Source organism: Polistes dominula, unplaced genomic scaffold (genome assembly GCF_049000335.1).
Source record: "Polistes dominula isolate Pdom_NZ unplaced genomic scaffold, Pdom_raw_medaka contig_24, whole genome shotgun sequence".
Lineage (NCBI taxonomy): Eukaryota > Metazoa > Arthropoda > Insecta > Hymenoptera > Vespidae > Polistes > Polistes dominula.
Window position 1 is genome coordinate 43,729 of NW_028301150.1, and position 23,772 is coordinate 67,500.

The 23,772-nt window shown below is 37.4% G+C and overlaps 2 protein-coding genes and 1 long non-coding RNA gene across 8 annotated transcripts in view; 1 reads left to right on the top strand and 2 right to left on the bottom strand.

Annotated features, from left to right (window-relative positions):
* Window positions 1-6,367, bottom strand: part of LOC107069151 (uncharacterized) — a 34,295-nt gene extending 27,928 nt beyond the window's left edge. Inside the window, 1 exon segment of the mRNA XM_089177816.1 lies at window positions 6,244-6,367. Coding sequence (XP_089033942.1) covers window positions 6,244-6,262 — 19 coding nt within the window. The 5' untranslated portion in view covers window positions 6,263-6,367.
* Window positions 1-23,772, top strand: part of trc (Serine/threonine-protein kinase tricornered) — a 46,117-nt gene that overhangs the window by 14,245 nt on the left and 8,100 nt on the right. Inside the window, exons 1-2 of one of the 6 annotated variants that reach the window (XM_015326201.2) lie at window positions 6,499-6,761; window positions 8,817-9,032. The exons of 2 other annotated variants lie outside the window; for them this stretch is intronic. In XM_015326201.2, the coding sequence (XP_015181687.2) occupies window positions 8,852-9,032 (181 nt within the window). In that variant the 5' untranslated portion in view covers window positions 6,499-6,761; window positions 8,817-8,851. Of the gene's footprint in view, window positions 1-6,498; window positions 6,762-8,816; window positions 9,033-13,591; window positions 13,698-14,487; window positions 15,004-23,772 lie in introns of those variants that run through there. 3 more of the 6 variants (XM_015326200.2, XM_015326205.2, XM_015326206.2) reach the window with 3 other exon arrangements.
* On the bottom strand, window positions 12,400-13,458 carry LOC149030760 (uncharacterized). Its single transcript, XR_016178374.1, has 2 exons — window positions 13,008-13,458; window positions 12,400-12,675 (listed from the first exon to the last, which is right to left on the bottom strand). It is a non-coding gene; the product is annotated as an uncharacterized LOC149030760 (long non-coding RNA).

The following is a 23,772-nucleotide window of genomic DNA, read 5'->3' on the forward strand; positions in this document are numbered from 1 at the left end:
TTGATAGTAACGGTCAAAATGCCCCCCCCCCTCGTTTTCTAACAGCAAAAGCCAGCCAGCCAGCCAGCCAGCCAGCCAATGTTGTCACCTGTCAAGTTTTGCACCTGTCGGCTATGACCGAGCGTCCGAATGCCAACTTCTCTCTGTCTCTATTGTGTGAAAGTTACGTTGAAAATTGTATTCAATTGTATAGGTGTTGAACGGTGTCTCGTAATTATTTGTTTGGAAGCTCGACTGAAATAACATTTTCTTGAAAATAACGAGTAACGAGAGCGAAACGCAAGAATTTACATATGCCAAGATAATAACTTCAATAAACCGGTTTTTACTCTTTGTCGATAAGTTTTTATATAAAATGTGTATGCCCAATTATCAGCAGTAGCAAATAATGTAAATAATTAGATTTCTAACGAGTTTGAAATCGACGACGTTGATATGCGACGAATATATGTAGTTACTTTCATAGGGGATTGTTCTAATTTTCACGAGCCTCCTGTGTACCTTTCAATGAGCATTACAAAGAAAGCGAATTATATTGCAGGTGAGATCATCATCTGTCGTTAGACTAACTCTCCTTGTCTTCTATGAAAATTCTTTTATTCGATTTTTTTTTATGTAATTTTCCGAAGGCTACAATATCTATAACGCGCATGATATTCCAAAGAAATATTATACAATTGTGATTAGTTCTTACGCAACTCTCCTTGTTAAATCCATTTACATGAACTTTATAAATCAGAAAAATGATCATGATCAGAATACAAATATATTTATTTGTTTTCTTTGTCAGCATATGTGTCTAAGTACAAAAAGCAGAACGCGAAAGGGTGGGGGAGGAGTATGAGTAGGAGGAAGAGGAGGAGGCTGCTGCTATACTACGTACGTCATTATTGAATGTTTACTACGTCAAGATCACGCGATTGGAAAGTTTTCATATGTAAACTTGTATGTTGGGCCATCATGCTTAAATGCTATCCGCGCGTTCTTCTTCTTGACCATTGCCCTCTCTCTCCTTTTCTTAATATTTTCCTTAGAAAATTCTTTGACAAATTCTTTGACAAATTCTTTGACAAATTATTACGTTTCTTATTATAATGTGTATTTTAAAATATAAATATAGGCGATTGTGTCGCGCAATCGAAGAAGAGGTGAAAACGAGTCTCTCGACAAGAAAGCGAAACCATCGTTATTTTTCGAACCACGTGCGCGGAACGAACCCTTTCGAAATCCCAAACTATCCTACGCTTATCTTATATAAATATCTATGTAATATTTCCACCCATTTACTTATTATTATTCGTATTTTTGTTTCTATCGGTGAACCCAAAAATGTTAAAGAATGGGAAAGAGAATGCACGAGGTCAAGGATATTATAAGGTACGGGGGAGGGGGGAATGTAAGTTGGTGTTAACGACTCCTTGTACTTTGCCGATATATTGTACGTACACATATGTGAACAATGCGACCATTGTCATCGAGCGAAGATTGCAAGACTCTGGGTTTATAAGCTTGCGAAACTTTGTCTTTCAACGGTTTTTTTTTTTTTTTTTTTTTTTTCGCTTACGACGAGTCGTCAAATGGATGGATGAAACACTATTATTTTATTTTATTTCTAATGAACGTCAAATTATGAGCTCTTTTTCGGACTAAATCCTCTTACATTAGTTAGAATATTATTATTATTATTATTATTATTCGAGAAAAAGATAATTGGTTGAAATTGTCTTGAATAATAAGGAAGCCCCTTCTCCCCGAGAGTTATAACTCTCATTGAGTTCTCTCAACGAACTTACCTTGAAATGACTTACCGTACTTTGTGTAATAACGGGAGCACTCTCGACGAGTATACATGTGTCTCTGAATGGGCTCACTATGCATATCGTATTTCAGGGATAAGTGGGATAATTAAAGAGTCATGTACGCCTGAGATAATTTTCTCCATCAAAAACTCATGGAAAAAGGCTAAACTTGTCATTATTGTCGAGGTTGATTTAAATTTGCTCTTGGAAAATTTTCCTTTCTTTTAATAAGAAATGGAGAAAAATATTTGCGTGTCAAACTCGGACATGCATTATCTGTTGTATATATATATATATATATAATACAATATATAGTACACGTATCGCCAGGGATTTCTGTGAAGTGCATCGACCCGTTTCATCGTTAGATATAATCTTCCTATATACGCAGAACTATAGATATATAAATACCCTAACACCAAACCACGCAGCTGTTCATTCGATATCGTATATTGTGTCGTTCGTTCTCTGTTGAAGAAAGCTACCACCAATCACTACTTATACCTACGTACGTAAAATATATGTAACCATGTATTGTGGCTTTTTTTCTAAAGGATCATCGCGATGATTCATTGGCACTTAATTAGTCTAATTAAACGATCCACTATAATTGCTCTGCCAAACATACAAAATAACAGGGTAAAATAGTTAAGTACTAACTACTTAACTACAATCTTTCTTCTTCGAAGATAAGTTCGATATATAGTCGAAGAAAATATTTTCAATTTCCTACACTTTGGCCAAATGTTTTTCTGCTCCAAATAAGTTATTAATTAAGATAGGAAAGAAAGAAATCTTTGCTTGGTCGTTAAAATCCATGATAGAAATTAGAAAGCGTATAGAATCTTGAATGTTGGGTCTGATAGTTTCGTTACGGTGACGACGATTCGTCGTGCTCCTTTTCCTTTCGTTTCCTTTCCTTTCTTTTCCCCGTGAAAAAGGAAAAAAAAAGGAAAAAAAAAAAAAAGGAAAATAAAAGAAACAACATACTAATGTATAATGCTACTTACATATTATTTGTCATCCATCTTTCAACAAAATGTCACTATGACTCGTGCGGGTTTCAAATAGGTTTTTTCAATTTGACACGAGCTTACAATAGTTAGCTTACTTTATATGCCTTTAAAGTGGATTAATATTATTTTCGTAGATTTATGTCGTCTCGAGCAAACTATAATAGTTCATTGAACTTTCTACAACTAATTAACTTTCACAGGGAAATGTATCCTCGCTTTGCTCATAAAAACTGACTGACTGGATTGCTTTTTTAAATGGAAATAGAAAGAAAAGAAAGAACAAGAAATATAGGATAATACGAAAAGAACGACGACTTACATTAGTTCGACGTGTAACAACGAACAAGATTACTTACCAACGTTGTTCTACTTGTTGAGAATTCTTCTAGTTAAATGTCGGCCACGATAATAGAACATTAAATATTACATAAATCTATAGCGTCTTCGTATTCTATTGGAATCTTAGGAAATAAAGATCCTTTTAAATTTCATTGCAAACAACAACAACAACAACAACAACAACAACAACAACGTATTTTCATTGTACATTCAATTGTACATTCAATTGTACATGCTGTAGAGTACTTTAAGTATCTCACACGTGATTTTCCGAGCGCGGGAACAAGCCCGTTTCCTTCTTTTTTTTTCCTTCTCTCTCTCTCTCTCTCTCTCTCTCTCTATTTTTTTAGAAGGGTGAAAGGCCGGTTTTGCATAAATAGCGTGTTCGACAAATCTCCATGGAATTTTAGTGCTCGCTCGCATTCTCTATTACGGGGACAAAACTGGCCCTGAGACAATACTCGCAGTTCAATAATACCAATCAGTTCGACTTAATAATTATTGTCTTTACTTTTCTATTCACTAGCAATAGGTTTATTATTTATTTACAAATTTCCTACTATTGTTATCATCGATGAATTTCTTCTACACGATCATAAATTATATTTTATAATCCCTATAATAGCGTGCATATTGTTTTCAAAAGAATTCCATTTGAAATTTATTCGAAAAGTTCGTAATTATAATACAGTGGCCCGAGTCATAAAAATATAATATAATATAAAGTAAATCATAGGTAGGTGTGTGTGTGTGTGTGTGTGTGAACTTGATTTATTCTATATTTATTATTAATGCCATTTTGAAAAGGTTATCATCGGTCGCGCAAACGGAAAATCTGCTGCATATGCAATGCTGCATTCCAAGACTACGCGTCGTATTTCGTGTCCTATTCCGCGTCTTATTCCGCGTCCTATTTCGCAAGATCGTCTTCAATTTAGTACCTTGGCGAACATTTGTTTCGTCAAACACGAAACTGCTTGCGGTTGCTTAGAAGATGGCGGCGGAAGTTGCGCGGCGCGTGGTTAGGTGAACTTAGTCGAACCTAGTCGAACCTAGTCGAGCCCAGTCGAACGGACGACGTCGTAAGGACTTATGTTAGAGTTTCTGATCACGCGATTTTGCGTTCTCTGCAAGAATCGAATAAAATCGTGTGTGTGTGTGTGTACTGGTATATACCTTCTCTCTTCTCTTTCGCTCTTTTGTCTGCACGATTGTACTTTACGTGCGAGCTACCTGCACTCACATGCACACACATGCATACACTTTTGTATGTCTCTACGCAAACACGTGTTCTTTCACACAGGCCACGGCGTCTTTCTCGGCTAATGGCTGACAAGAAGTTTCCTGTGTAATCGCTTCTGCTCGTCTTTTTAAACATTATTGGGATAACAAAAATATTATTAGTTAGGTGTATGGCCAATAGATTATATAATAATAATCAAAGTTGCATTCGAAAAAGAAATTTGGAAATCTTTTAATTAACATTAACGTACGACGAATGATATTGAATGGTATCGAATGTTAGAAGAAAGTAAGTAATCGTCCTGATTTTCCATAAACGTTAATACCGTTAAGTATTAAATCCTTCTTTAATATTCGCATCGAGTTATAACGCGAGCTCGCGAGAGTTATTTTGCGAATTTGGGGACGGGTCAATGACCAACCTCTTCTTGGAAAACATTCACGTAATGCATACATGCAAGTACGTCGAGTGTCCTTAACGAAAATACTCTTTAAAGTGAACGACATGTCAAAATGTAACAGCAGAAAATGTATTTTCAAATATAAATACTATAAATCATTGGTGCAATAGGGCGACACAAAGAATAACGTCGTGTAAATCGTTTCGTAAGAGTCTTGTGAGAACCCGATTCCAAAGTAGTTCCCTCACATAGTTATATGTGGATTAGGATTAGGATTAGGATAAGGTGAACGGCGCGGCGCGGCGCGGCGCGTACAAGTCCCCATTTATTGTCATTTTTCTTTTTTTTTTTCTTTGCTTTAGGATTATTCCATAATTAACAACAACTCGATATTATAATAGTCCAAGTTTCAGGAACTATATTTTAATATCTCTCTCTCTCTCTCTCTCTCTCTCTCTCTCTCTCTAAAAAGATAACTCTAGTACGTTATTCGTTCTTGACCTCGGTCGAATGTCGACTAAAATTAATACGCCGGCAAATTCCGAAAGAGCGCCAACGATTTTTCTATCAAAGTCGCAAGAATTTGGCAACGTGTTATAAGATGTTATCTCGATCGTTTATCTCTCGATATTTCAAATTTGCCACTTATAAGTACATATGTATTTACATATTACATGTCGTACACTTTTTCAAATAGTTCAAATTGAATAGCCATTACTCTATAAACTTGTACTTGTATACTTTGCTCGACGTAGGCGAGAACGAACGTGGCTTTGAGAAACGGATTATCGATTTCGCACTCCAATTTTGTCGACTAGGCGAATTGCCCAAGCACGGCTACGATAATAACCTTGGTAATTATAGCAGATCGTTAAGATCTGATGTTAGATGTTTATACTCGAGTATACGAGTACAGTAGTTTCTTCTTTTCAAAGTTCCTTGCATTTTATTCGAAATTTCTTGCTGTTTTTCTTTTTCTATTAAAAGAAATTTGTCAAGAGAAGGATAATAATATTCAACGATAGCTCTGAATGTATTCACACATAGCTTTTTTTATTCGTCTCCTCTTTGTCTCTCGCACACGCACGCGTATGAGAAAACGTTGTCTTTTTTTCCACGGTATACATACGCGTGCGTATATATATATTTTTGTACCAATTTCCTACAACATAACTAGCATACATTGTTTGCAGTAGCGAGTACAGTTACTCAATAATACGTACAACTTGATTATCTTGTTGGTGTAACTAAGAGACGCGCTGCGCTCTGTATTTGTGAGTCTTGGTCCAAGTTAAAAAACAAAATAAAATAAAATAAAATAAAGTAAAGTAGGAAGGCTAGTTAGTTTCCGGTTGAAATCGGTAACCGCAGACAGTCCCAGATTCGCTTTGGCGACACCTGCGTCATCGAAAACTATCATTGAAATATACTTACAAGTGTGTGTACCAGTGGGTACCCTACGCATTCGCTTAGACACTTGAGCACGTCATAGCGTAGTTCCCTTTCTCGCTTAACATACGCACACGCACACGCGCACACACACACACACACACACACACACACACACACACACACACACACACACACACACAATCATCGTTTTCTCTCTCTTTCTCTGTAAAGGAACTCAGGAGAAGCGGCGGAGGACGGTCAAGCATCGAAGCAGTTAGTTAGTTAGTCGGCGGTTACACTCGAGCACGCGCGACCGGTTCTTTAGCTCTCTTTAGCTCTTCTTTATTTTATTTATTATTTTTTAACGTTTTGAAATAATATATAAATATAGATGTTTGTGCGTTCGCTAAACGATCATGTCTCTCGATAAGAAACATATCTTTTCTTCAACAAAATTCAAAGTATGTGTTTAAAAAAGGTGTGCCTAATTTCCGTTCGCCATTGCCGCGATTGCCGACAACGATAATGTCATTTTTTCTTTTTACCTATACAAGAGTGTTACCTTTCCAAAGGTGATAATGATGTTTTTTAATTAGTTATTTGTTGCATATGTGTATCTAGAGGCTACGTAGGCTAGTTAGCATAACTCTTCGTTGTTCATGATGCGCTTCGATCACGTGACGTTCGAATTAACCTATCAATTTAAACTGACCTCTGCGATAATGCTCGAATTTATTCTAATATCAAGGACTACGAATGTGTCGGTAATTATGACAGTGGCCCGATTTATTTTATATTCAAATAACACATATGTACTTGGTTGTTGGTTGTTTAAAAGGAAACTTTGTAAAAGAACAAAAACAATAGTATTATAGTGTTCTGCTTGTAAACGATATTAGAAGGCAAAAAGATAAAAAGAAAAAAAACAGTTATTCATCGCATTGAACGCTTGAAGTGTTTTGTACGTGAGAAGGAGTCGACGAACGTGTAGAGGCGACAGTCCAGACAAAGAGAGAATAAGAAACGGCGCAAAAGAATTTCAAATGCAAATCAGTTGGTTGCTTGGTTGCTTGGTTGATTGCTTGCTTGCTTGCTTATGGTGGATGTAGTCAAAATATAAATTAAATAAATAAATGAAATATTTAAAAGATCCTTTAAACGATCAATTATCGAGTTTTCGTTTGCCGATTAATTTCCAATTAGGAGATGGCCTCTAATGAGAGGAAGCAGATTTAAAAGCAAATCATAATACAATCAAGAACATTGGCAAAATTAATAAATACAATGATTAATATAAAATAAATCACACAAATTACATATATATACTGTCATAATTACCGGCATAATGATATATTTTTATGTATGAACAAAAGCGAAAAGTAATAATCAAATTCTTATCTGAAATGGATCGAACGAGCGTAACAAGTATAAATTATCTATAGGTTTTTATCGAAAATAATATATCGATCGTAGCATTAAAACTTACGCGCCTTTCTCTTACGCAATCTTATCGTTTCCTGTTTGTCGTAGGCATTTTTGTTAAAATTATCGAAAAACCTCGAAGATACGATGTCGCACATGGATAAGAGCACAGTATTACAGAGCATGTTAAAAGCTGCTTCTCTTTTTCAAGTGAAAACTTGATTGAATGTTTTAGCGTTAATTTAGAGAAGTCGTTGTTGTCATCCTGATTGTACATACTTACTTACTTACTTACTTACTTACTTACTTACTTACTTACGTTTCGCTGACAGAACAACGACCGTGAATTTGAAACGAAGCAGCCCACCGTGTGTCACACTACACTCACTCGCGCCTCACGCATCGTTTGGCTTGACCCTTTGTTTTCCCCTTTCTTTTCCCCTTTCTTTTCCCCTTTGTTTTCCCCTTTGTTTTCTACTTCCTCCTCCACCCTCGCCACTTTTCACCTCGTCAACTACCCGTTAGATCTCGTCCTCCTTTTGTTCTTTTATTTCATTTTATTTTTCATTTAATTTAATGTTATTACATAAACTACATATATTTATTACTATATTACTACTAGATCAAATGTTTCACAATCCGTCATTTATATTACTTTAATCTCATTTATTTGTTTTGATTAAGCGTGAAAAAAATAAAAATAAAAATAAAAAAAGAGGCAACACACGATAAAACTATTACAGAATGAACTAACACGAGTTTACTTTCTATCGTATTATTGCGACGTTCGGAGAATAAATATGGAGACACACGCGATTTCACGAGAGTTTGAAAAAGAAAGGCGGCGGGGGCGGGTAAAACAGCTTCGTCCATTATGGTGTCACGATCGTTTCTACGCGTTCGTACATGTGCATGTATGCGTGCATGGATGATAAGTAGATTGAAGCAGAGATAGAGAACCAACCGTTGCGTGCTCATGACGCAACGAGAACTCGCATGACGCGAAGGTCACGTCGATAGAGCAAGATTTAATAAAGAGTCAAGGATTGAAATTAGTTATTTATGCGCATCAACGATGAGAGGCCTACGAGCGAGCGCGTGTTTCTAGCGCGCGCGTTTCAAGCGCGCGTTTCAAGCGCGCGTGGTCAACTTTCCCCTCCTCTAACAACTTCTATTATTCTCAAATGATAATAATATTTCATTAGTAGACAAAATTTGTGTATATGTGGTGGGTGTGCGAATGCATTGGATTTGTAAGAGACGACATCCTTGTAACGATTGTGGCAATTTTGCCGTTTTGGAAGAAGGATCGGTTACTCGGTATTGTTTACCGATGTACAATTCTGAGCTTTTCAAGACTGTCTGGAACAAGATCGGACAAATGTGCGGGTACATCACCTGCGCGAAATCCTACCTTTCAGGTCAGTTAGTACTACCTTTCCATTCATTTATTCATTTATTTGTTTATTTATTTATTTATTAAGTTTTGTCCAATAATATCTAAGTAAGACATAACAATTAGCGATGAATTGTTTTTGATTTTCTATAGCATTTGGTTAGTGGTTGGTGGTGGTGGTGGTGGTGGTGGTTAGTCATGAACGCATGGGCCGAACCGAGGAATTCAACGCATTTCAAGAAAGTAGGTTAGACTCGGTTCGCTCAGTACGACCTAGAACTCCATTCCTTCCGGGTACTTCCATCGGTATTCTTTGTAATCGATACTCGACCGACGTTCGCGCCACTTCCTTCAAACCGACTAATAATATTTTATATTACATATTTTTCCAACTTCAATTTCCATAGGCTTGGATTATTACACTTATATGTACATCTATTATCTAGAGCGAAAAAAAAAACCTAACAATCTGTCGAGCTTTAACGGTTTTACGTCACGGAAGTAGATTAATCAGGACGAACGACTGTGCTGTTGCTGCTGCTGCACCGTTCTTCATTATCATAAATTATTATGTTTTTCTTTTTCTTTTTCTTTTTCGTTTTCTTTTTCTTTGATACCTTCTGTCAGATTAACGATGATGTTATTGACACGAATATGTTCATTCATTTGACCTGCTTTTATTTCCCGAAAACACACTCCCATCTTCTTTTCAAATTAAAAAGAAAAAAAAAACGACTCAACTAATGAATACAATGAATATAATATATTGTCAAGGAAAAGACTGCTGCATTATAGATTTTCAACTCATAGGAACTTGATTCTAATCGTTGCGCAAAAAATTAAAACACAGAGAGAGAGAGAGAGAGAGAGAGGTAGAGAGAATAAGGGAGGGTGGATTATCGTACAGAACGTTCTCTTCCTGTTTGGCAGAGTGCCCGAGCGTGGAGGAAACGATGGAAAACCTTGTCGAGTTGTGCTTTTTTCACAGACATCAACACAACTCTAAAGGGTTGTCCTAGGAGAAAATTGGAGAGGGAGGAGGGGGTAGCTAGGGCGAGGACGAGGACGAGGACGAGGACGAAGAAGGATTATTCCGTGTAGTTGAAATTTAGGACGAGGTCGAGTTATTCTTCTCGAGAACGTTAAAGTCACGTGACACCCAGGAAATTTTGCATTCGCTAAACTTGTTTGCAAGTACACGCGTATTGCGGATACAGGTGTAACATCTGCTTATCTCCCTTCCGATTTCTTCTTTCTTTCAATTCAATACTAATCGATATTATTAAATCATATCATATAGATAGATGTGTTAAACCGGATTTTCTCATGTATTCTCACATGCATTTTCACATGCATTTTCACATGCATTTTCACATGCATTTTCACATGCATTTTCACATGCATTTTCACTTTCGTCGTTTATCAGCCGCATCGAAGCGTTCTTTTTCTTATTGTAGATCGCTAAACCAGATCAATGATCATTCGTCTGTAACGGGTCAGGGTCACTGAGAAAGGATTTGCCTTTTTTTCATCCTTATTGTCTACTATTTCTGTATATCTGTATATCTTTCAAAGAAAAAGAGACACTTCCGGTTTTAGTTTTTCTTTCCACAATGATCTCGAGGTCGAGATCATTTGGAAAACCATTGGAAGCTTGTTCTTTTTTTTTTTTTTTGCGTCTTCTTCTTATCTTTCCTCTTCTTCTTACTTTCTTTTCACTCATTTCGAGTGTTCTGTCTGGCAAAAGTGACTCTTTGTAACTCACATTCGTGACTATTTGGTGAGAAACTGCTCCAGCAACAGGCTCCTGAAAAATTGTTAGCAAGCGGAGAAGCTCGGCTGGTTTTTTGCTAAGCAATTATCTCTTTCTCTCTCTCTCTCTCTCTCCCTCCCTCCCTCCCTCTCGTCTCGACTTCAATTAATACGTACTTTACTTGCGTAATACGCAATCGATATGAAATCAAATGTAAACTCTTATCTATTCATAAAAGATATTTAAGAAAAGGGGGTGATAAGTCATCTGGAATTCGTAGGAATTGAACGATATGTACTATTTACATAGGTTTTTGAAGTACTGGTTAGGTGGATGGAGTAAAGGGGGAGGGAAAGAGAAGGAGGTGTTAGGGGAGGTTGATCATCTCGAGATATACGGAATGATGCAGCGCCGGAAATCTGGAACAAAGGGACGGGACCGCTGAGCAACACGAACTCTCTTTCTCACACACACACAGAGTCTATCTCGAAGTCCCTTTCAGTCTCTCGAATCTAGGCTGTTACCGTGGCAACAACACAGGTACGAGCCAACAGCAGAAACTACGAAGGCCAGACGAGATAGAGAGAGAGAGAGAGGGTGGGAGAGAGGGTGGGAGAGAGGGTGGGAGAGAAGGTTGTGGAAGAAAAATATCTCTATCCCTTTTGCACAAACTTGCATTCTATCCTCCTTCTTTCTTCCCTTACTCTTTAACTCTATACGCGGATCAGATGTTGTAAAAAATCAATAAGACTCTCCCTTTGCCCTTAGGACATCTTTCTTTCTCATACTCTGTCACACTTACTCTTCTCTTTTTGTTTCTCCGTTATTGTCACGTTTCGTCGTCGTTCGTGAAAAAATGAAAAAGAAAAAAAAGAGAATAATAAGAGGAGACGGAGAGAGAATGAAGGGGAATCTCGATATACACGTGGGTAGTCTGTTCCGAAAATCAATCTACTGAGCAAGAGCCGACTCAGCTGATCGTCTTCTCCTCCTTTCTGGCCCTTCATAACACTTTCAGAGCAGACAATCTTTTCTTTTTTTTCTTTTTTTGTTTTCCTCATATTAATAATTATTTATTTTTAATTATGTTTAAAAGATAGATGTGATCTTAATTATGATCATTTTTAAATGAAAATAATTTGTTGTTAGTCAAATCAATGATTGACTTATTGTTGAGCTAGTATCATAATTATCGGCATACATATGAAACGTCGTTGAACGTCGTTATTGTCGTATGAAAAATTGTTATTGGAAATGATTGATGTTTGAAAAATTAGCGAGAAGAAAATGTATCGATCAAGAATAAATACGATATTCGATATCAATCATCGACTTGCTTGTTTCAATATTAAAGATAAGGACATTTTGTTGATCAAATCGCATCGTACGAAAACATCGATGAGGAGGAGGCGTTTCAATATTATTTGCAATTGCGATTAACATAAAAGAATTAACGTCGAAAAATGATATATTATTTTATATATTATTTTGCTTGTATTCAATTTCTAATTCGCAGCCATTTTTTAATACTCGATTTTGTTTCTTCTGTTACAGGTTAGTAACGCCGTAGTAAGTTCTTTCTAATCAGCAGTTCTTTCTAATGCAGAAATACAGGTAAAAGTAATATCTTCTACAGCAGTGATTTTTAAACTTTATCGGCATTAGTTTATAACAGAATTATAATTAAAAAAGAAAAAAGAGAGGAACGTCGCGTCGTAGATCATTGACCCGCGGTATCCAAAAGGAAGAAAAAAAGCGAAGAAAAATCGGTAATTCCACAAAAGACCGAAAGTGTTGAAACAACGACGGCGATCGTCCAGTAGTAGTAGCAGCAGCAGCAGCAGCCTTGCGTGTCAAAGGGATCATCGAGGCATATTACTTTGCTCATCGATAATCCTTTTCCGTTCGATCGACTCTGAAAGCAATATCGAAAACGTGAACAATGAAAAAGAATCGCTAGAGAAAGATTCTCCTGAAAATCTTTCAGTTCTATTAATCGGTCGTTTGTTCAATTTCTACTAAAAATAATTATCAACGCGAGTAGATGTTGTCTTTTTGTTTTTCTTTCTAATGAATTTGTTTTTTAAAAGGAACCTTTGAAAATGGTCACGTTCGTGCCATCTACATTACGAGTTGAGAAATTCTCAAGTAAGAGAAGAAGTATATGTTATGAGTCATGAGAAAAATAGCATGCGTGGATTCTAATAAGTATATCCACGACATTTATGTGTACGTAAGCGTATATACCGAAATGTCGGAGAACGCGTGAATGTAGGTTAGAGTGCGGTAGGGTAGCAGCAGCACCAGCACCAGCAGCAGTAGCAGCAGCAGCAGCAGCAAACTCGCGCGCTGTGCTACAAGAATGACAGAGAAAGAGAACGAATGCGAGCACAGCTGACGCGGCAGAATCAATATTCCCACGTGTACTGCTATACGGTGCTACCTGTACGCGCGGCTATCATGCGATACTACGTGTCCTCCTCTTCTTTACCCTCTTCTTTACCGATAAACAGCATTATTTTAGATTTTATAGACAACTAAATTTTGCAAACAAATTTATCAACAGTGGGCGGGGGGGGGGGCGGTAGTAACGCGAACAAACATATTTCTTTGAAATAGTTACCAAAAAATACGATCAAAGTATAAACAAGCAATGAAGAAGAAGAAGAAGAAGAAGAAGAAGGTCTCGTAGGTAGTTGTCCGCGAGAGAGTGGGTGCGCGAGCGCGCGCATCTATTGGTTGACTTAGGTAAGAGGCGAGAGAAACTCGCTTTCTGATTTGTCGCTCGTTGGCGCCCAAGGCGGCTAGGTCATCTTCCTTCCTACCTTTCAGATGATCGCGGACCGCCAACCACGTCGCATCTACTCACAAACGCGTAACAACTAATATTATAAACAAATAGAAACTAAGTGAAAAAGGAACAAGTGCGCTTGAGAGGTGAGAAAAAGGAAAATACTGAATTAAAGATGGAACCGCCCAGAAGAAGGATCTCTTATTCACGCTAAAAAAAAAAAAAAAAAACTCAAAAATAGGATCAAAAGATAAAGAAGACGTGTGTGGTGGTCATGGGAGGGAGGGAGGGAGGGGGCAGCTGCAATCAGGTGACGAGTCGCCGCACTTTCGGATCGGCCCCCTTCACTCCCACCCTTCGGTACCTTCCGACCGACATACGGAAGCACGAAAGAGAGAGAGAGAGAGACAGAGAGAGAAAGAGAAATCGGGAGTCGTCGCTTGAAACTCGTGCGGCACGTTTCGCATTTCTCTCTTTCTTTCTTCCCCTTCTCTCTCTTTCTCTCTCTCTCTCTCTCTCTCTCTTTCCTTCGCTATTTCTCTTTTTTTGCCCATTTTTATTTCGTTCGTTCGTTCGTTCGTTCGTTCGTTTGTCGGATATCGCCATCTCTGTCTTATTCCATTATCATCCGCTATAATATTCTCTTTCTCTCTCTCTCTCTCTCTCTCTCTCTCTCTTTGTTGTTTCCAAGCGCACGCGAGAGAAAGAACGAAATACGCCTACCACTGCATTTCTTTCCTTTCTCTTCCTTCTCCTTTCCCTTCCTCTTTCGCTTGGCGTTCACCTCTGTTCTCTCGACTCTGCAGCACTGTAGTACTCCTTCCTTGATCCTCCCTTTCCCTTACCCCCACCTTTTCCGATTCGTCTCGGTTATCTCATTCGCGTCACAGACGGAAAGTGGACGTTATCATCGTTTGTTTCTCTTCTCTCGCCAAGCATCATCAACGAGACCTCGAGAGAATTCTTAGAGAAGAAATTCGTTGAAAGAAAATATACTTCTCCCAGGGATGGAGAAGGGGGAGAAAAGAAAATAGAGAAAAAAAATGGACACGTGTGCAACGTGGTTCTCCGTTTAAAGTGCATCGAGTTGGCGAAATCCTTTTTTTCCGTTTGATTTTGTTTATTTTGCTGGGCAAAGTGGCCGAGTGAGCGCATACTCGTCGTCGTCTTCGTCGTCGTCGTCGTCTTCGTCGTCGTCTTCGTCGCGTCGTCGTCGTCGTCGTTGTCGGCGGCGGCGTTTTGTCAGAGACAACCCGCTAAAATTGGATACTTCTTTGGTGTGAGAGAGGAGGTAGGACGTGTAGTAGTGGTAGTCGCTAGTAGTGGTGGTGGTGGTGGTGGTGGTGGTAGTGGTGGTGGTGGTGGTGGTAAAAGTGGTGGAAAAGTATACTCGCAGCTGACCGAGACGACGATGCACCGCGACGGAAAGGCATCCTGCCCACGATAACGAAGGTACGACGAACTTTACGCACCCATTCTTTTATATATCCAAAAAGCATATTATTTGATGGAATCGATCGTTGATCCTTCGATTCAAATTTATTACATTTCTCCTTGATCTTATCGTTATCGCGTTCAGTAAGGTTTCTTCTCTTCTTTTCGCTCTTCAATGCAATAGCATTGCACACTTAAAAACACCAAATACGTGACTTTGTAATTAGTGTCTATCATTTACTACGTTTGAACGTAGTTTTAACGAAAACTCGAGCTGCAATTTTCCAATGAACTTTCTCATGAGAGCTTGCAATTATCAAAGAGAGAGAACAAAATACTATTGTTTTTTTCCTATGAGAAGTATATATCGAGTTAGATTAAATAGAGTATAGTTTGTTAGTAAAACTAATCGTGTAGCTTCGTGTACCTTTGAGTAGCAAACCGTTCGTGGTTTTGTTCGACCAAGATCGTTAGAGAAACGCTTTGAGCCTCGCTTTCTGCTATTATACCATTCACCTCTCCAAACCATATTATTCTTTCTATTCTAATTACTGCGCTACCCTGCTGATTGAATTAACTCTCAACCATAAATTTGTTTATTGCATAAATGCTCGCTTCATTATATTGTGTATAGTATCAATTAATTCGCTAAGCGATTGTACCTGCGCGTCTCTGCTATTTATTAAACGGCAATTTTCATTTTTTTTTTTTTTACAATTAAATTTAATACAAAACAAAATACAAAAATATATTCAAATAATTACTACAAATTCTTTTAAAGTCATAGATATACATATCCCTTAGGTTACTTTGAATTTGAGATAATCGTTCTTGTCGTTTTATCGACGTTCCAACCCCCCGGCGGCTCCTCTAGGTGCACATGACAATTCTATTCTCGATTCGGTGCCTGGTCAGAGATTCTTTTTATAGTCTATCGAACTTATGTCCGTCGATAATACGGGTCTCGAATAGTTTTACAATTGGTCGAGTGAAATGCAAGAGAAAAGTAATAATATTGTTTTAAAGTATTATACAATGTAATTCTGAGTATTTGAAATTTGAATACGATATTTGAACGTGTTAGCGTGTTATGTCCGTAGTTACGTAGTTATATGAACCCGAAATAACATGGCACACGGAGCGTTCGGACAATATCGTTGTTGGCAAGCCAACACAGACAGACAGACAGACAGACAGGTGTCACTTAATATATTACAGTATTTTCCATTTTCGAATAGAAATAGCTCGTTTTTTGATTAATTTTTGTCTATGTCATTAATCGTCGAATTCCTTAAAAAACCAAATTCGAAGCTTGTTCTTCATTCCTTTTTTCAAAGTTGTTTTCCTCTTTTTTTATCTCTGTTCTCTGAAGTGTATCGTTGAAGTGTATTGTTGAAGTAAGTGTATCGATGTTTTCAGTGAACTTAATTTCTTCCGTGCTCTTGTAATCTTGTTTGGCAGGGCCTCTGTGCGAGCAGAAACCTCATAGTTCCCGCCGCATGTTTCGTCAAATCATCTCGTCCGATGATGATGATGATAATATAGAAGAAAATAGCTAGAAAAAGACATTTTCTATATGATATTTCGATTTTTCAAATATCTATTAAATGAAAAATTAGACAAGAAGGCGTTCTAGATCTGTAGACCTTCTTAAATCCGTTAGTAGGTGAAGGGGCCGAGTAATTCGATGTGACTCAGACTCGGAGTATCCATGACAGCAGCCATTGTGATTGCTCGCTCGCTCGCTCGCTCGCTCGCTCGCGCGCGCCTTTCTTTCCTCCGCCCCCCTTCAGGGTTCACGAACATCTCGGATTAGTATTTTCTTATTATTACATTTGGCACTTTTGTTTTTCTTGCTTCGTGATCCGTTGGGAAAATTGTCGATCTACGATCTAACTCTCGATCAGCTTTGAACGATGCTAACACACAGTTTTCTCTAAAGAGAACTTCTCTACCTGAGAGAGAAGGGGTCATTGATCCTTCCTTGGATATAGACTTTGCTCGATCGTATGCCTAGTTACTTTTCTTTCTCGTGTCTCTTAACAAAGTTCGTAAGTAAGTAACGCTCGCTGAAACAGAGAGTTAGATTTTTTCAATTATTAGCTGGGACCAATTTTTCTAGCCTTTTCTAATTATCAAATGTTAACTCACCAAAATTTATTATTTATTTACCGTTGCGATGCCATGTTGCCCCCCACCATGCCATTTTTAACCCTTCTTACTTTCCGCATATTTTTTGTCCCCACCAATAAATTGCTAAAACTTGCTGATAATATTTTAGTTAATAAATAAGGGGGAGCGAGATTGGTTAAATAAATGGTAAAAAGATAACGCAGCAGCAGAGACATGGTTGACCTAATTCGTTCTAGTCCACCTTATCTATCACTTCCTATGGTTTCTCGGTGAGTTTTCTTCTTTCGCGATTTGTATGACGAACCTGACCGTGAAAATAATTCTTTCCAACTTGTTTGACGATATTACACTCTACTTACTAGTATATTACTCGAAATCATCACTGCGCATTGCATTGAGCGCAGGAGCGATTAAATAATTACATTAGAATGAAAAAATGCTACAATTATAACGTTATAATGTTAAATTATTCTCTTTATTTGGAATATTATGACCGTTGTACACATGCGTAACATTCGGAAAGTCATGCAAACAACACTTGTATAAAAGTATTTTCATAGCGGACAATGTGTCGTCGTTTCACGTGTCAGTGTAACGGTGGATTTCGAGGAAGACGGTGGTCGAAGACGAACGGTACCGAATGGTATATCCGTGCTTTTACATTACGATATTCGTTCCCTTCGATTCGAACCACCCTTTGCACTGGAACCTTTTTTAGCTTTGTTAGTTTTGACAAAGGCCATCAACCCCACCAATGATTGAACGAGCGGACAAATAAAATCAATGTGTTAGCAATTAATTGTATTTTTTGTTTGTTGAAATAAAAGTTTCATTAGAGAAGTTCAGTAGAGAAGAGAAAAATAGTTGTTGTTTTTCTCGCGACGAATCGAAAGTTTGTTTAACGAGAGAGAGGGCTACGCCTTAATGGAAAGCGCTCTCTCGATCATCACCGTGATTAGATTCTCGGCGGAGGAAAGTGCACGCGGCGATTAGATGGCTATTTCGAACGTGGCTGCCGTGACAAAAATGGAAATCGAGGTGCTGCTGCACGCCATGAAAAACTTACTACTACAACGATTTCTCTTACTTCCTAAGAGCTTTACGTTAATCAATCAAGATCAAATAATTCGATATCCACAAATAATGAATGCATTTATAAAAGAACTTTTTTCATCTTCTAACTTGTGTTGACACTTCTTCACGCACCATCAAAACCGATGACTCATTATAAAACCATCGAACAACTTTGTGTTACCGTTTTATTACTACCATGCAATACGTGTTGCATTTATTTATTCAAGGAAAATGAACTTTCTAATAAGAAAAATTCATCATAATTTAAATAATTGTAAATAATTCCAATTGCATACGGTTTGTTGTTTGTACCCTGTAAAAAGAAAGTTACATAGATGCAACTCCTCGTAGTATATTGTTGAACTCATCGATCGACTATGTTTGATTGTTCCCGCTTTTTCGCTAAAACATAGTCATTTCCGTTTACCGTATATGTATTTATATGTTTCTCTCTCTCTCTCTCTCTCTCTCTCTTTCTACTCGTTGCTGTGATGCAATCGATGTTTTCACTTTCACACGATTTCTAGATGCGCGAAGTTCATAGAAACGGATAGAATATACGCGCGTACATACAATGACTCCAGTCCCTTTCATTATTTGCCTCTCTCTCTCTCTCTCTCTCTTCTTTAACTTATTCTTTCGAGATTTCATACGAATTACACGAATAGTTATGTAAATTCATTACTGTTTTTCATTATTCCAAGATTAGAAGATTGTAGTAGTAGTAGTAGTAGTAGTAAAGGAAGTAACAATTAGGACTATCATTTTGATCAAAGCAAATCCTAGGACGCGTTGAACTCTCCCGAGTAATTGGAAATAACGGTGATTAAAATTACATCGATTTGCTGTACTTAATATCTCTTGTGCATATACCCGGGCATATGGAACTAACTATTCCATAAGGTATAAGTGCGTTTATTAATTAATAAATGTACATCAACCGTTGCTTAAATATTTCCAAATGAATTATTAACGATTTTCAATTGTAATATAAATTGATTATATAATTTATGTATATTTTGCTTTTTCATCGTAAAACAAGGGTGTTTTTTTTTTTTTTTTTTTTGGAAAGATTCGCGAATTAGCGAGATCGTTGGACTCGGGAGAGAAGGGGGAGAGAGAGAGAGAGAGGGTAGAGGGTCTATTTTGGTGTGCGATGCTCCGGTTGGTATGTCGTCGGTCGATAGAAACGACTACGACGACGACTACGACGACGACTACGACGACGACTACGACGACGAAGACGACGACGACGACGGGCTAGATCCAATTACAGGTTCGTTTATACGACCGAGAGAATATCACTCACCTTGCAATTATGCAGCTTCGTTGAAAATTTAAAGACCTCTCTTTTTCTTTCCCTTATCGATTCTACCAGAAATCGAGTATAAACGAGTCTATTGTAATAGAAGGAAGGAAGATAACATAGATTCATTTGGATGAATAAATAAACAGTTTGCGTTTTTTATTTAACAAGTCAATTTACTTTTTGATCGTAATGGTATTTGCTCAAATTCTATTGGAAATCCCATAAACGGTTTAGCATTTGAAGAACAAATTAAATAGCGTATATCGTCCTTCCACTTTTATCCGATAAAGGCGAAGAAAAAAAGAGAGAAGAAAATGACGAAGGGGGCCCCTTAAAATAGCTTTTAACTCGGAAACTTATGTAAACGAGCCGCGCCAGTGTATCTTGGAAAAGCCATCCACGGCTCGTTAGATGAGTAACATTTAGTAATGGTCTTTACTCGCTAGTGGGTGTGTACTACCTCCAATCTTACCAGATCGATATATGTTATATAGTATCTCTCCTTTCCATTTAACAACTACCTTTTTTTCTTTCTTTTTTTTTTTTCTTTCTTTTTTTTTCCAACCTATTCGCGAAAAGCTGTATTTTTCCATCCATCATTTTTCGGATGTCGATACATACTTCATTAAAATGAATGTCCGATTAATTAAGATACCCGATCGAAATGAATTAAGGTCAATTAAATTGTAGTATCGTTTGATGTCGTATCTCGGTTATGTATGTACAACGTTCTTCGAGTTAGCGCGCGCGTGTGTGTGTGTGTGTGTGTGTGTGTGTGTGTATGACGGACTTTGCGATTCGGCCACGCTCTTGCGAGATTTAGAGCGAGAACGCAAACAGGACGCATAAGAGACTAACAATAAAAGAGAAATATAGAAGATGAAAAGATAGGAGATGTACACTGTGCTTGCTCGGCCGAAACTTTTGGGCCAAGGACCCCGATGAGTAAATGTACTTTCAGGCAAACTAGAGTATCCCGGTAATATGGCTACAACAAAGTACCGATTTCTTTTTTTATGTTTCATTTCATCAATTGTCAGAAGAATCGCAAACTTTGCAAGTTTGCATGATTCATTGTGTACAAGGTAAAAGATTTTCTCTCTCTCTCTCTCTCTCTTCTATTCGGTGTGCTTTCCTTTGCGTTTCAACCCTCTTTTAAAACAGATCCCTTTCACACGCAACATCCTCACTTCAGTCTTCTTCCTTCCACCCTTTTTCCTCGCTCGAGAGTCTGCTTAATAGTTTATTACATAACGAAGCCCTAGCAAAAAGTTCAGCAGCAAAGTACTTGCAAGTGCATACGTATTTATGCATGCATGTATGTATGTATATCTGTGCTCGTGCAAGACAAAGAGAAAAGAGAGGAAACGTATAACCGATATAATTCCTTCCTTCTCTTCTTGTTCGGCGAATGTATGCACTTTGTTGCGATCTCTGTCCCGTCCTTGGATTTTATTTATGTAAGAAACCGTGTTGTAAGAGTTAAAACGTGAAACGAGTTTCTTCTTACTTTCCCCTACGCTCCTCGAACTCCGTTGTTGCTAATTTTTGTGGAAAAAAACAAAAAAACAAAAAAAAAAAAAGAAAGAAATTCTTTATAAAGGCCAATTTGCTTCTATCGATACCAAATTATTTTTCTGTTAGGATTTCTAGATTCTCTCTTCGGAGATTAAGATTTGAGCTGTTTGGTAATGATATAACTGTACTCGCGCGTACATATACTGCAAGGAGAAAAAGATAAATACCGTAAGCGTTAATTGCGGGATCCTTAATGCCAGGAACAAGCAAGTAGGCTGCTGGCACGTGCGATTAATAATTCTCTTATTTCCCTTTTTCATCGAGCTAAAAGCGATATTTTGAAATTTAAGTTGTGCCAATGGAAAAATAGTATTTTTGGGACACGTCAAATGATTAGAATTTCAATAAATTAGTCAAAATCAATTGTATGATTTATTTAGCGTTAACATATTATTTATATTATCAAATGTTTTATTCTGTAGAAAAAAATTGAATGGACGATCATTGATGGAAGGGGAAGACGCGTTAATGGAATGGATGATGATATCTTTGGAGACATCGTGAGCGATCGCAGTGATCGATTAATCTCTTTTTGTGACTGACGTCACTTTATTACTTACTCGGTTAAATAGAGTCACCGATATAATCGGATATCATCGTCTCTTGTATCGATTTGTAAAGGAACGATTTAAAAGAAAATCCCGTTCCTTCGTTCAAAATAGACAACACAAATTTCAATCAAATCATCAAGACTAATTTTGCTAAAGTTAGCTTTATGTTAAACTTTTCATTTCCTTTCTAGACTCCAATAAAAAATACATAAGCTGGTAAATAAATATAAAACATACATTTGTTGTACATGTGCATCATCATAGGTATTCATAGGTATTCATAGGTATTCATAGGTATTCATTTATGTACTCGTTTCCTTATCTTACATTAATGTAAAATATAGGCAAGGTAATGAAATGCTTTGGAAATGGCACGATGGACAGCAAATCGCGATACGCTCTCTCTCCCTCTTTTTGCGAGACCTAATTTCCATTTGACCGTATACGATCGAGGACGACGTATACGCGGACGCGCGGTATGTGCTCTGCTAACCAACGAACAATCAATTTCAAACGTATTATTTTTCCTTCTCAAGTGAAATACAGTTAGAAGCTTAGCGTTTAGACAAAACAATGGTCTTGCTAGATTTTCGATTCACATTTGAAATTAGACTTTGGCAATGAGTTCCAAAAGAATTGACTAAATTCAATAAGAATACAAAAAGAAGAGTATGCGATATAGTGGTTTCCAATCAATTTTGAAAGCTCAACCGATTTGCTCATCTTTGTAATTGCGTAAGACTGATTCATAGGATGACAGCATAAGATGACCTCGAAAATGGCCGAGTCTTGTAGGCAAAACGATTGTTGTACTGTATGTACAACAATGTAATACGCAGGTGTAATTCCGTTGTCAAATATTTTTGCTTAATTACTTTCATTTGAAATTTCATTTCTTATGCTTTTGTTGTTGTTGTTGTTACCTTCTTGAAATTTTTTGGAAAAAAAGGAAGAAAAGGAAGAAAAGGAAGAAAAAGGAAAAAATGTAAAATGTAATCATAATCGTGGTTACTGTAAACCGAATGTGTCAGTGTATAGGAGGATAAGTTTCTTCGGTAATTATCGTAAGAGCCACTTAACGCAGCACTCCCACGTCGTTTATTTTTTTTTTTTTTTTTTTTTTTGTTCGTTTTTGTTTAGAGACCGAGGCCCTCATTACTCGTGGCGAGTGATACGCGAGTAATACGCGAGCAATACGCGAGCAATACGCGAGCAATACGCGAGCAATACGCGAGTTTTCATTTTCGAAGGCACCAAGTGCAGCAGAAGGCAAGCGAGCTATAACATAAAGTAGTCGTCTCGAAAAACTCGACGCGTGCAACGCACACACATCGCATCGCGTCATGTCTTACATCGTTTCCTTTCAAATATTTTTCTTTTCTTTCTTTTACTCGCAATGCCGCAAAATTTCAACTGCTTCAGATTCTTCGATCGTACCAACAGTAATTTCGAGCAGAAACAGCACGTTCCAAGACGAGGCAGGATCGATACTTATTTATCCAACACTTATAGTTAGTAGCAATCTTTTATAACACTTTAATACATTAATCATAATTATTTATTTGGAGCTCGCTACGCTATTGCATAAACATAGAAATCCTACTAGTTATTTTCCTATGACCTATTATGTTACATTAATCGCGCGAAAAATCATTTGAAAGGTAGTATGACGTTATTATTACAGATATATAACATATTTGAAAAGTAAACAATCGCGTTCGTGGAATTTGCCAGTAGATGGGAAACCACGATCAACGTCGTCGTCGTCGTCGTCGTCGTCGTCGTCGTCGTCGATATAAACAATAATATAAACGATCGAAGGATCCATACGACACCTTGACGGAAAGATAACGATTATTCAGTTGATTTTCATAGGTCTAACGTATCGTTTAAACCTATCATCTCCCTAACCGCATCAATTATTAGTTCAATGTTCAATAAAAAAAACTCTCCCCCATATTATTCCTACGATTGAATTTTATTTCGACGCTAAACTTTTCTATGACGTTCACTATACTAAAGACATTTCAATAGATAACGGTTATTGTTAACATTTACGATAATGCTATATTTGCCTGCATAGAAGATATTACGTTTTAATAAAATATTTCTTTCGAAAAGAAAACAAATGGAGGAGGAAAT